Source organism: Ahaetulla prasina, chromosome 17 (genome assembly GCF_028640845.1).
Source record: "Ahaetulla prasina isolate Xishuangbanna chromosome 17, ASM2864084v1, whole genome shotgun sequence".
Classification (NCBI taxonomy): Eukaryota; Metazoa; Chordata; class Lepidosauria; order Squamata; family Colubridae; genus Ahaetulla; species Ahaetulla prasina.
In genome coordinates this window covers 7964502-7978961 of record NC_080555.1, presented here as the reverse complement: position 1 = coordinate 7978961, position 14460 = coordinate 7964502, and the positions used below count along the sequence as shown (strand labels likewise).

The window sequence follows — 14460 nt, the reverse complement described above, 5'->3', positions numbered from 1 at the left end:
TGAGTTTTGGCCCATTATACGACCTTCCTTGTCACAAATGTTAAGCAAATCATTAGAGTTGTTAAGTTAATTACACGGCTGTTAAAGTGAATGTGGTTTACCCATTGACTTTGCTTGTCAGAAGGTCACAAAAAGGTTGATTACAAGATCCCGGAACATGTCAACCATCATAAATGTGAATCAGTTGCCAAGTGTTTGAATTTTGATCACATGATCATCAAGGGGATGCGTCAACAGTTGTAGGTGTGGGGGAAAAAATGGCCATGTCAATTTTTTCAGTGATGTTGTAACTTTGAATAGTCAGTAAATGAACTGTTGGTGATCATATGATCCTGGAATGCTGTAACCATCATAAATCCATGCTGGGCTAAAAATTTTGATTATGTGAATGGAGCGACTCTGTGATGGTCATAAGTGTGAGGATAGTCATAAGTCACTTTTATCAGTGCCATCTTTTTTTTTTTTTTTTGTTTACATTTATACCCCGCCCTTCTCCGAAGACTCAGGGCGGCTTACAGTGTATAAGGCAATAGTCTCATTCTATTTGTATATTTTTACAAAGTCAACTTATTGCCCCCCCAACAATCTGGGTCCTCATTTTACCTACCTTATAAAGGATGGAAGGCTGAGTCAACCTTGGGCCGGGCTCGAACCTGCAATAATTGCAGGCTTCGGTGTTCTTAATAACAGGCTATTACCAGCCTGAGCTAACCGGCCCTTCTTAACTTTGAACGGTCGCTAAATGAATAGTTGTAAGTCGAGGAATAACTCTTATGAAGAAAAAAATGTGACAAAGTATCCCTGATTGAACTTTTCTAAGACTTAACTAGTTTGTTTCCATTTTTCTTTCATTCATTCACTCATTCATTTATTCCATTTTGCAATAAAATAAATTTAAGGTTGCATCTTTTCATTCCTTTTCTTTCATTCCTGCTAAAAAGAAACCAAAACGTGAAATAACAATACATTTAAGCATTATGATAATTTCCTACCTGAAGCGACATTTTTGTGAAGTAGAAAATAGTGTTGCTAGGATTGCAAGGAGAGATTTTAATTCATATTTTACATCCTGTGTGCTTTGCCATTGTGTTTTTCTCAAGCACTTTTTATTTCCTGTTATTTATGAAACATTTATTCTTCATAAGATAGGGTACGCTTCCCTTGTTTGCCACTTTCCATTTTACAACATAAGATTAAAAGCACTTTATAATCCAGTGGTTTTAAGGATGCCAACCTAATAAACCTCCCTTAGTAATAATTCTGTAAGAATAAGGAGCTGGATGAAGACAGACTGAATTTAACAATAACAATCAATGTTTTTTCTCATCTTTTAGAAGAAAGGCATACTTGGGAAATTAGTTAGAAATTTGCTAGTTGGCTGGTATACTACACAAAATGGAATCACGATGGTAAAAGGAAAAAAATGGTTAAAGAAATCCGAAATTGTAGAGTTGATTTAAGATTGGAACATTGAAAGATGCTACAGGAAAGGCAGTGGTGGGATTCAGCCATGTCGCACCACTTCAGGAGAACCGGTTGTTAACTTTCTGAGTAGTTTGGCAAACTGGTTGTAGGAAGAAATCATTAGGGCGGAGAACCGGTTGTTAAATTACTTGAATCCCACCACTGAGGAAGGGTAACCAAACACCAGCAAAACTGATTTATTAAACCTTCATTTATTGTTCAGTTTCCAGCATCACCAGTCCACTTTATATCTACCACCAGGCCTCCCATTTCAAAGATAGTTGTAGTTTCAGTTTTGAGGTTCCAATGAAGAGATAAGGAACACTCTTATTTCTCAAGGCAGAATATGATGTTTACAAATTTCATCTGCTAATTTTACCAAGTCTTTCCTTTCCTTTCAGATCTTAGAATTTCTAATCATACAACTTCAGGGTGAAAAAGGGGAACAGTCAGAAAGATCTTCCACGCTTGAAGGAACAATTGTTATTTCTTTGAACATTCAAGATTCTCCCCAGCGTGTGGACCAGTCTCACTGTGCTGCAGTTAGTGAGTATAATTCAAACTTACATTTCTTTTGGAGCGGTTATTTTTCAGGAAAATACAAACCAGGCAAAGCAACCAAGGGTGACCCTTCTCCCTTCAGGTGGCATTTTAAATCTACAGGTAGTCCTCAACTTACCATCATTCGTTTAGTGATTGTTTGAAGTTACAACAGAACAAAGTGTCTTACGACCGTTTTTCGCACTTACAACCATTGCGGCATCCCCGTGGTCACCTGATCAGAATTCAGGCACTTAGCAACTGGCATGTATTTATGACAGTTGCACTGTCCCTAGGTCATGTGATCACCATTTGTAACCATCCCAGCCTGCTTCCAAGAAACAAAGTCAATGGGGGGGGGGAACCTAGATTTGCTTAACAACAGCGAGATTTATTTAACAACTGTAATGATTCACTTAACAACCATGACAAAAAAAATTATAACATGAGACACAACTCACTTTACAACCGCCTCACTTAGGAGCGGAAAAGTGGGGTTCAGTTGTGGTCATAGGCCAAGGTCTACCTTTATTCATATAACATGCAATCCCCAATAAGTAAACTTAAGGTGTAAGTTTACGTTCCTACAGTGGGTTGAGCACAAATAATACAGCCCAAATTTAGCCTTGCCACAAACTTAAAACAAAATTAATAATAGCAGTTCTTTTATTTTTTCCATGCAGTTGCTGCAAAAGGTGATTTATGCCACAAACTCCTCAGTGACCTAACATTCAAAGGTAAATATTTAACCTTATTTGAAATTTTAAAAATGCTTCTTAAGCTAATCGAGCCCAGCATTCAGTTCTCACGGCCACTGCAGGGAATAGAATAGAATAGAACAGAATTTTTTATTGGCCAAGTGTGATTGGACACACAAGGAATTTGTCTTGGTGCATATGATCTCAGTGTACATAAAAGAAAAGATACCTTCATCAAGGTACAACATTTACAACACAAATGATGGTCAATATATCAATATAAATCATAAGGATCGCCAGCAACAAAGTTACAGTCATACAGTCATAAGTGGAAAGAGATTGGTGATGGGAACAATGAGAACATTAATAGTAGTGCAGATTTAGTAAATAGTTTGACAGTGTTGAGGGAATTATTTGTTTAGCAGAGTGATGGCCTTTGTGTCTAGTTGTTCTGGTGTGCAGTGCTCTATAGTGTCGTTTTGAGGTGGGTATCACTTACCTTTGCTACCGGTTCGCTTGCCCACACTGCCCCTCCCCTCCCAGGAATCTCCATGCAGCCCATTTTGGATGCCCGGTAAGTACAGGGCTCCCGCGGAGGCTCTGGGAGGGCGTTTCCGGGGGGAGTGGGAAGGCCATTTTCGCTCTCCCCAGGGTCCAAGAAAGCCTCTGAGGTTTCTGACCTGGGAAGAAAAACAGGACTACCAGGCCCACCGGAAGTCGGGAAATGAGCCATTTCTGGCCTCTGGAGGCTTCAGGGAGGCCTGTTAGGCCCAAAACTGGGCGCGGGGGGGATTGTGCACGGGGGAGCGCAGTGGGTGGGGGGTCACACTTGCATGTGCGGGCGGCAAGGCATGGGGGGGCACTGAAATATGGATGTGTCCGCGCTTGAGCTCTCCCCACGCTCCCCACGCTTTTGGCACGCGACAACAAAAAGGTTAGCCATCGCTGGTATAGCCTTTATTGTCATCGTACATCATGTATACAATGAAATTGGTTTTAGCCTCACTGGTGCAATCCATGACAAAAAATACAAACAACATAAATAGTATAAAGAGTAATCCCTATGAAAGTAATTAGGGGGAAAAAAAGAAAAAGAAAAACTAGTTATATGTTTCCGCATGTCCGTGGAGTGATTGTGGTTGTGTTTAAGAATCTGACAGCCCAAGGATAGAAACTATTTTTAAACCTATTTGTTCGGCTGGCTATGCTTCGATGCCTTCTGCCCAATGGTAGAAATGCAAAGAGAAACTGACCAATGTAAGGTCAAACGTTCACTAAACAAATAACTCTTACCCTCCTACAACTCCTACCCTCAAAACGAAGCTACAGAGCACTGCACACCAGAACAACTAGACACAAGGACGTTTTTTTCCCTAATACCATCACTCTGCTAAACAAATAATTCCCTCAACACTGTCAAATTATTCACTAAGTCTGCACTACTATTAATCTTCTCATCATTCCCACCACCCATCTCCTCCCACTTATGACTGTATGACTGTAACTTTGTTGCTTGTATCCTTACCATTTATATTGATACTGTTTCCTGATTGTTTATTTGTTCCCTATGACTATCATTAAGTGTTGTAGCTTATGATTCTTGATGCAACGTATCTTTTCTTTTATGTACTCCGAGAGCAATGCACCAAGACAAATTCCTTGTGTGTCCAATCACACTTGGCCAATAAAAAAAATTCTATTCTATTCTATTCTATTGTAAGTCGAGGACTGCTTGTATATTAAAAGGCTGATATAACCCTCCTTGCTGCCGCTTGCTTTCTTGTATTCAACTGTTAGAAGGGAATCTTAAATATTCAAGCCTGTTGTTTGGAGAGCAGGAATTCCTTGTTTGTCTTGCAGTGTTTGTCTCATAGCACTAATTTTTTTCCTTCCACAGAAATAGAAAGCTTACTGCCTTTCTGCCAGAGTGGTGTCCTGCATGGAAGTGGATGTCCTCACGAATCTCTGTCTACCATGCCATTTCAGCTTTCCTTTCAGGTTAGCCTATATACCACAGTAGCATTATTAGACCCATAGGGCTGGAAAGGACCTCGGAGGTCTTCTAGTCAAACCCCCTTCTCAAGGCAGAGAGCTTTATCCCATCACAGTCAAATGCTTGTCTCTTCTCTTCTTGAAAACCTCCAGTGATGGAGCACCCTCAACTTCAGGAAACAAAAGCTATTCCATTGGTTAATTTTTCTTGTCAGAAAAATTCACCTTACCTCTCTTCCATCCATTACTTCTTGTCCTGCCCTCTGATGCCCTTGAGAACAACAAGTCAATCCCCTCTTCTTTGTGACAGCCCCAGAAGTTCAGGAAGACAGTGATCGTGTCTCCCTAGTCCAGGGGTCAGCAACCTGCGGCTTCAGAGCCACATGCAGCTCTTTGGCCCCTCTGCTGTGGTTCCCTGTCAGGTGATCTCACCACTGGCTGGATTGATTGCTTATTAGTATCCTATAACTATCATTAAGTGTTGTACCTTATGATTCTTGGTGAATGTATCTTTTCTTTCATGTACACTGAGAGCCTATGCACGAAAGACAAATTCCTTGTGCGTCCAGTCACACTTGGCCAATAAAGAATTCTATTTCTATTTCAAGAATGGTATAGACTAGAAAACCTCCAGGTTTTCAGTTTAAGCCTGACTAGGCGGCTCAGTGGCTAAGACCCTGAGCTTGTCGATCGGAAAGGTCGGCAATTCTGGCGGTTCGAATCCCTAGTACAGGTCTCCTGCGTGAGCAGGGGGGTTGGACTAGATGACCTCCAAAGGTCCCTTCCCACTCTGTTACTGAACCCAATCCAGCTCCGTTATTTTGTTCTTCTTTCATAATTAGTTTCTTCTTTCCATCGCACACTTCCTCCTCAAAAAAAAAAAAAAGCCTCTAATTCTACATCGCTGGAATTGTTTGCTGAGCAATAAACCTGTTCTGTGGGAGACAGAAGATCAAAATCGGTGCTAAATCTTAGAATTTGTCCAAATTATATGAACCCTGGTAGAAGCAGATAATAGTTGCACAGCCGGTAAATAAAGGCGGCTCTTAATTTGCTCTGATCCTGATCATTCTCAGCCCTCTTCCCCATCATTAGTTACATCCATGATGCCATGTTGGGCTTGATCCAGAAAATAATACGGTTAATGTCTGTTCCCTTTGCCTGGATGATCTGTTCTCAGCATCCTCCAAACATCTGAGGAAGCAGTTCTAGAATCAAAATCTTCATTCCTTTCCCAGCGCCAGTTTTCACAGGGAAAAATAACAACTGCAGCTGTTCTTCCTGGCATTCCCTGATTTCGTTTCAAAAGAACGATGGAGTAGAACAGTTGTTCAAACGGGAGAATTTAGAATCTGTTCCAAAATGGTTGTGGACATCACTTTGACCACAGATAAAATCTGGGTTGTGAACGGGGGAAGATTGCAATATCTATCTATCTATCTATCTATCTATCTATCTATCTATCTATCTATCTCCATATTTCTCTGTCTGTCTGTTTATCTATCCATATCTATCAACCATCTCTGTCAGTCTGTCTGTCTATCATCTCTCTCTCATTATCTATCTATCTATCTATCTATCTATCTATCTATCTATCTATCTATCTATATCTACCTACCTGTCTGTCTGTCTGTCTGTCTGTCTGTCATCTATCTAACTATCCTCTCTCTCTCTCTCATCAACTATCTATTATCTATCTATCTATCTATCTATCTATCTATCTATCTATCTATCTATCTATCTATCTATCTATCTATCATCTCTCTCAGTCTGTCTGTCTATCATCTATCTAGCTATCCTCTCTCTCTCTCATCAACTATCTATCATCTCTCTCTCTCTCTCTCTCTCTCTCTCTCTCTATCTATCTATCTATCTATCTATCTATCTACCATCTCTGTCAGTCTGTCTGTCTATCATCTATCTGGCTATCCTCTCTCTCATCAGCTATCTATCTATCTATCTCACAAATCTACAATCCATTTGACTTTGTTATTACTGTAACAAGGTAAAGCTAAACCAATATCCTCATTTAGCATAGCCCTCTCTAGGGTCATTACTATAGGTAGCCCTCAACTTACAACAATTGGGACCCGACTTTCCATTGCTAAGCAAGACAGTTGTTAAGTGAATCGTGTCCAATTTTTATTTTTGCCACACTTGTTAAGCGAATCTCAGCGGTCGTTAGGTGAATCCTGTAGTCCTTAAGCTAATCCGGCTCCTCCCCCCCCCATTGATTTTGCTTGTTGGAAGCTGCCTGGGCGGGTTTCATATGGTGTTCACGTGACCCTGGGATGCTGTGTTCATTGTAAATAAATGCTGGTTGCCAAGCGCCCGAAATTCAATCATATGACCATAGGGATGGTGTCACAGTTGTAAGTGCGAGAACCTTGTTGTAAGTCATTTTTTCCCCCAGTGTCATCGTAACTGAACAGTTGCTAAGTGAATGGTTGTAAATCAAGGACTATACAATAACAGCTGTAGTAGCTGCAGCTATGGTGGGAGGGAAAAAAACCATCAAAGAGGATGATAAGACTCTGAATCTTGGAATTTCTTGGTGGGTGATCTCTTAAAAGTTATGTTTCCAGAGAGAGAGAGCAAGGGATCAGGGATCAGGAGTTGACCCTTGACCCTCTCAAGAAAAAAAGTGATTAATTATAGAGCCATAATTAAAAATCATGTCTATTTTTCTGGAGGGTTGTCCTTCATCTTATACGCACAAAGAAAAGAAAAGCATCTCTAAAATTCACCGGAAACTACTGGGGAGAAATAGTTCTTTAAATCAGAACAAAAGGTAGAATGCAGTAATATTTCTAGAACAACTGGAATGCAGTATTGTAATAGAGGCAGTGACCTACATTCCTGCTTATCCTACGATCTGGGGACTAGGGATAGAAATTCTGGATAAAATGAGTTAAAAAAGACATTTCCACGGTTGCATCAGCCACCTTTAGCAGTGCAGGTTAAAGCTTTCGATTTAGTGGCTGTGCCAAGGGATGGGTGAATTGAAAAGTTTAATGGTGCAATAAAACTTCAATTAAAGGTTTTGAAAACGACACGTTAACTTTCTCTCTGGGCTTTTCAGCTGTGTGAGAAATCTGAAGTCCTGAAGGAAGATAGCGTCCCATTGAAACAGTTCATCCATAGGATCAGCCTCGTGCACACAACTGTAAGAGATTCCCCTGCACTGTGATTTACTAAATATTATGTTCGGGTTTCCTCGGGATTAAATGACTACCTTCCAACTTAAAATCTGCAACGAATTTTTTTAAAAAGCTGCCTACGTAGGAAGAGAAAATTCTGTATCCTGATCAACCTGGTTACCCCATCCACGGGATGGGACTTTTCGGCTCCTACCTTGGCCACCCCTGCTTCTCCATCAGGCTTCCGCCTTGGGGCATTTGTCGCTAGCTGTTCTCCTCGGCTGACACGCCCCCACTCATTCGCCCTGGCCAATGGGCCACGGCCCCTCTGTCCCACACACTTCGGCGCAGCCCATTCAACACCACAGTGTTCATCCCAGACAGAGGGGCAGTGGCCTACTGACCAGGGCAAATGCGTGGGGGCATGTCAGCCAAGGAGAAAAGCTAGCGACAAATGCCCCGAGGCGGAAGTCTGGCGGAGAAGCAGGCACGGCCAAGGGTAGGAGCTGAAAAGTCCTAAACCCCCCAGATCCAGCCTCAACTTGTCTCTGCTATTTTAAAATAATTTTATTTAGTAAAGAGGGCAAATCTTATCAAACTCTAGCGATCACGATAGGATACAAAGGATGCGGCTGGAGGATTTGATGCAACCTCTGCCGGTTTGCTTCACGTCACATTAAGCCACAGTTTCGCTAACATTTTCAGAGTACAACCGGGATTAGTTGAGGGTGCATTTTGGGATATATAAAATTGCATTTCCTGGGTGAGAATCCTTTCTATTCAGACACACATCATTTGAGGTAACAGCTGAATAGTTTCTGTGCAAAGTTCAGGCCCTGCTGTGTCCAGGTGTGCTTGGGAAGGTTTTCTGCCTAAAATCCTAAATAATAAATTCAATAATAATGAATAATTTAAACAATAAATCCTAAATAATAAAACAGTCACTGTGCAATACAAGTAGTCCTTGACTTAACAACCATACATTTGGCAACTGTCTGAAATTACAGACACTGAAAATAGTTATTTGGGGCAGTCCTCACAATTACGACCATCGCCGTTTCCCCTTAGGCAGATGATGAAAATTTGGGCGGAATGAAGTTTGCAATTAGCCTGTGGTCATCTGATCGCCATTTGTGACTTTCCCATCAGGCTTCCGACAACCAAAATCAGCGAGGAAAAGTGGATTCATTTAATGACCACATGCTTCACTTAACAATTGCAGTGATTTGCTTAAGAACCCAGACAGAGAAAAAGGTTGTAATTTCGGGTCCCTTGTTTAGTAATGGAAATTTCTGATCCACAATGTGGTCATAAGCCGAGGACTACCTATACAAAGTGGTACCAATATGAAGACTATGTTTCCCATATTATGGTCACTTTCTATATTTCTTATTTTGTGCCATTCTGCTTTTATAGATCAAGTTCCATTACTGTGTAAAAATTAATGGCAACATCTCCGCTGAGACATATAGGTAAGTAAACATCTACAAAGTTATACTGGCAGCTGTAGACTATATAATTAAACCATACAAATAAATATATATTGTTCAAAGACTTGATACGAAAAGACAATCGTTAAAACGCTGCTTAAAACAACCGTCGGAGAAGGAATTTAATCCCAGGTTTGGGAAAAGAGACATAAAATGTATCTCTCCTCTGTAACTTTGGCAGTCCCTTAAAATATTTGTTCTTCATAGTAACCTTGACTATTATTAAATACAACATCAACATTATTTGATTTAAGAAGTGGGACTTATAGTAAAATAAAACCTATAAATAAATAAAAAATAAAACATATATATATTTTATATATATATATATAAAACATTTCCAATTTTACACGGGAGAAAACCCGAACAACCAAAGACCTATATACAAACACCCGTGAAAACCTCAGAAAACAAATATATATATATTTATATATATATATATACATATTTATTTATTTTTTAAAAGTACTTTTTCAAAAAATGTTCCATCTGGAACTCTAGTAAGCCAGATTCTGACTGGAGCTATGAGACTAAACAGAACCATTGATTCCTATCTGTCTATCCATTTTCCTTTCCAGCTACAGTACACTCTGTCAACATTCTGCAGTTCTGGAACATTCTTAATCATGAGTTTTTTGGGGAAAATGGGGATGAATAATCTCTTCGTTTTTCCCCCCAAGATTTTTGTCTTGGTGTCAGGTTTAGGGCAAAAAAAAAAAGTCCGTACAATTGGATGCAACATACTTAACCACCAACCATCTTGCTTAATGTCAGAAATTGTGGTCTTGATTGTGGTCGGAATTGTCTTGGCTTGTCAGAAGCTGGTTGAGAAGGTTGCAACTCTCCTACTCTTTCGTTGAGGGCCTAAAAACCTGGATCTGCCAATTGGCCTGGGGCCCCAATGAGGAACAGTATAGTGTAGGTGATTGATCGAGTGACAATAGGTCCCGCCTCCCTCCCACCCACATTCCACTCGCGTCCTCCCACCTGCCCTTGATTTGAATCTCTGGTTTTAATTTATTCAAGTCTTAATATAGATATATATTTTTTATATGTAAGCCGCCCAGAGTTACCTTATAGCAGTGGTTCTCAATCTTTATAGTGCTGCGACCCCTTTAATACAATTCCCCACGATGTGGCGACCCCAACCATAAAATTATTTTCGTTTTGAATTTATCATGCCTGAAGCCGTATTGGCTAGCGATCTGAACTGCTTGCGATTGCCTTGAGCACGGAGGCATTAGAGCGGAGACTCCTCCCCTATTAAGTTTATCGCGCCTGAAGCCAGATTAGGCTAGCGATTGGGAGTGATTGCAGCTGGCTTGAGAGGGAGACATCAGAGCAAAGATTTCTCTCTTTTTCAATTCATCGCGCCTGAAGCCGAATTCGGCTAGCGATTTGAAGAGCCTGCAGCTAGCTTGTGGAGTCAACCATTCTTCAACTCGTAAGTATACTTCCCATATTTCTGATGGTCTTAGGCGACCCCTGGCAAATCGTCATTTGACCCCCAATGGGGTCCCGACCCACAGGTTGAGAACCGCTGCCTTATAGTAAGATGGACGGCCAATAAATTTTATAAATAAATAAGTAAATAAGTACAGTAGTGGCCAAAATTGTGGCAACCTTTTGGGAAAAGTGTGTTTTCTAAAACTAGATAATAACACCACTTTTTTGGGGAGTAGTACCATAAAATTATATATCAATGGAAAGATAATTTAATCAAGAATGTAATGCAATAACTTTTATGAAGGGTTTGCTATTAGAATAGCAGTTACAGTATAAAGAAGAAAAGTGAAACATGTAGAAAAATTGAGATATACAAAAATGATCACCATGTCAGTTAATACTTAATTGGGTAACCTTTAGCATGAATGATGGTCTTACAACATCTTCCCATGGAGTGAACCAAGTCTTCTAGTTCTGCAGCTGTTCTCATGTGAAACGAAGATTGAATGATGGCTTCTATTAACTGGGTTTTATTGCTGGGTCGCTTCTGACTAACCAGTTTCTTTAGTCGGCTCCATAGATTTTCAATTGGGTGAAGGTCTGGGCTATTCCCAGGCCATTCCAGCAATGGAATAGGATTATCTTGAAACTCCCAAAAAAGAGTGATGTTATTAGCCATCCAACCCCAAAAATACACTTTTCCCAAAAGGGTTCCACAGTTTTGGCCACTACTGTAAATGGCTTAAAGGTGCTTTTTTTTCCCCCAAGAGCCAACTGGACTTTCTGGTTTTTCTCTGAAGACATTTCGCTTCTCATCCAAGAAGCTTCTTCAGCTCTGACTGGATTGGTCAAAGAAAAACCAGAAAGTTCTGTTGTCTCTTGGGGAAAAAAACAACAACGCACCTTTGGAACAACCATGACCTGGATGACTGAGACTCTCCATAGACACTAAGTAAATGGCTTATATATCGTGTGACCCCCAAGAACCATTGTAACTTCATTTATTTATTTATTTATTTATCAAATTTTTATACCGCCCTTCTCCCGAAGGACTCAGGGCGGTATACAGCCTAAATAAAACACAATATATATACAATTAAAATCAAAATTTAAAATAAAACATATTACAGAAGGCCAATGTTTAAAAATTTAAATTTTAAATTTTAAAAATATTTAAAACCCCACAACAATAAAACCCAATTAAAATGTTAAAAAACCATTATGCCAGTCCAGCTTGAATAAATAAGTATGTTTTTAGCTCACGGCGAAAGGTCCGAAGATCAGGCACTTGGCGTAGGCCAGGGGGAAGTTCATTCCAGAGTGTTGGTGCTCCCACAGAGAAGGCCCTACTCCTGGGGGCCGCCAGCCGACATTGTTTGGTGGACGGCACCCTGAGGAGACCTTCTCTGTGAGAACGTACCGGTCGGTGGGAGGCATAAGGTAACAGCAGGCGGTCTCGTAAGTTCATGCCAGTGGCCCAGTGCTAGAATTTCGATCATGTGACCATAGTGTAACGGTCATAGCTGTGAGAACCACTCATAAGTAACTTTTTCCAGTGTCTTTATAACTTTGAAGAATCGCTGAATGAATGGTTGTAAATTGAGGACTACCATATATAACCTGTTCCCCTTAGAGGTAAAATTTGTCCCAAATTTGTTCTCGTTTTCCAGAGCTAAAGATTCTCCCTTTTTCCAGCTCGCTATAACTCCCAAATTGTCATGAATCAGTTTGTTAAATGCTGACAGACTAGCCCAACCGCTCTTTAGAGCTCAATTTTGCAGTGTTAAAACCCAGCCACTTATTAAGGCGGTCTCTATCTGGTGGTAACCTTGTATTCCTTCTGGGAAACTGACAGGGATTTCAATCACTGAACATCTGCTAGCATTAGCACGGCCACTTAATGCATAATTAAAAAGAAGAAACAGGAAGTGCATCACCTAAAGAGAATAACTGGCAGGGAACCATCTGTTCTCTCAAGATTTGTGGTGGGCATTTATCTCCAACATAAATCCTTTTGAAACAGCCCAGTTGGCAGCATCCAAGGCCAATGCAGTGGGTATTTTACATCTATAGATTAAAAATGTACATGGACTTAACTGCAACAAGTTTCTCCTTGGATTTTACAGTTACAAGTAGTCCTCAACTTAGGAGTGGTGCAGTGGCCTAGAGGTGGACCTCTCGCCTCACAATCAGGAGGCTGTGAGTTCGATCCTAGGTAGCAGCAGATATTTCTCTCTCTGGGCACAATGAGTAAAATATCAGCTGCGAACTCTGCATTGGCGACAGGAAGGGCATCCGGCCAGTAAACACTCAGCTCCATTTAGTTGCCCCGACTCTACCTCGATGCCAGGGATTACAGTGTCATTATAAGACAAAAATAGTAGACCTCAATTTACAACATTCGTTTAGTGACCGTTCAAAGATACAACAGCACTGAAGAAACTGACTTATGACCATTTTTCACACTTATGACTGCTGCAGCTTCCCCATGGTCACATGATCAAAATTGTGGTCCTACATCAAGGACTACCTTTAAATCTCTATACTACTCTAAAACTACCTCTGCACCAGGGGTGAAATCCAGCAGGTTCTGACAGGTTCTGGAGAACCGTAATGGAAATTTTGAGTAGTTCGGAGAACCGGCTAATACCACCTCTGCCTGGCCCCAGAGTAGGGTGGGAATGGAGATTTTGCAGTATCCTTCCCCTAGAGTGGGGAGGGAATGGAGATTTTGCAATACCCTTCTCCCAGGAGTGGGAAGGGAATGGGGATTTTGCAATATCTTTTCCCTGGAGTGGAGTGGGAATGGAGATTTTGCAGTATCCTTCTCCTGGAGTGGGGTGGGAATATTTTGCAGTATCCCCCCCTGCCATGCCCACCAAGCCACACCATGCCCACCAAGCCACGCCCACAGAACCGGTAGTAAAAAAAAATTGATTTCACCACTACTCTGCACATTCATGCTTTGGGCATGTTTTCAATAGTTCCTTTTGCCTAAACCGAATATTGAACTAATCCATACTTTGTATGACCATGGCTTGTTACGTAAGACACAATTGGACAGATTTATACCCAAATATTAAGTTAGCACCACATGAACCCGTGCTATGTAAGCTTTTGATTGCAATAGTAACTGGAAGTTCAGTGAATTCAAGGAAATAATATAAAAGGTCTGCCTTGTTGTTTAATTGGTGTTCTCATTTGTAATTACGATAAATGCGGTGACTTTTCGACATCTCCTTCTGTGCTTCAGCCCAGAATTGCAAGACGAGCTGGCCCGCGTGGGCGCCGCGGACCCTCGACAACTTGGTGCCCTTTGTCTCCGCCTCGATGCCCGTCTGCAACGGCGACCGTCCCGTCGCACCCCGGGACCCTCCGTCGACATCTGCACCCCACTTCCTGCACCACCAGCACCCAGGGTCGCCCCACGTTTTGTAACCGCTGCGGAAGAGCCCATGGAGTTGGGAGCGGCCAGACCTCGCCTAACAGCCCAGGAGCGGAACCGGGCGCCAAGGGGATTGTGCCTGTACTGTGGGAGCCCGCCACCGCCGCTTCTTGCCCCAGAAAGCGAAGTGGGGCACGACCGTCCCCGAATCACAGCGTGACCAATCGGAAGCGGAGCAGGCCCGACCTCGGGAAACCCTAGGTCGGGCACGTACTAAGCCCCACTGGACGTTGGAAGTAGACTCT

The 14460-nt window shown here is 41.5% G+C and overlaps 1 protein-coding gene across 1 annotated transcript in view; it reads left to right on the top strand.

The window, feature by feature from the left end:
• TOP6BL (TOP6B like initiator of meiotic double strand breaks) overlaps window positions 1-14460 on the top strand; it is a 45780-nt gene that overhangs the window by 5457 nt on the left and 25863 nt on the right. The window contains exons 2-6 of the mRNA XM_058160750.1: window positions 1866-2010; window positions 2688-2741; window positions 4600-4700; window positions 7777-7860; window positions 9251-9306. Of these exons, the coding sequence (XP_058016733.1) occupies window positions 1866-2010; window positions 2688-2741; window positions 4600-4700; window positions 7777-7860; window positions 9251-9306 (440 nt within the window). The remainder of the gene's footprint in view (window positions 1-1865; window positions 2011-2687; window positions 2742-4599; window positions 4701-7776; window positions 7861-9250; window positions 9307-14460) is intronic.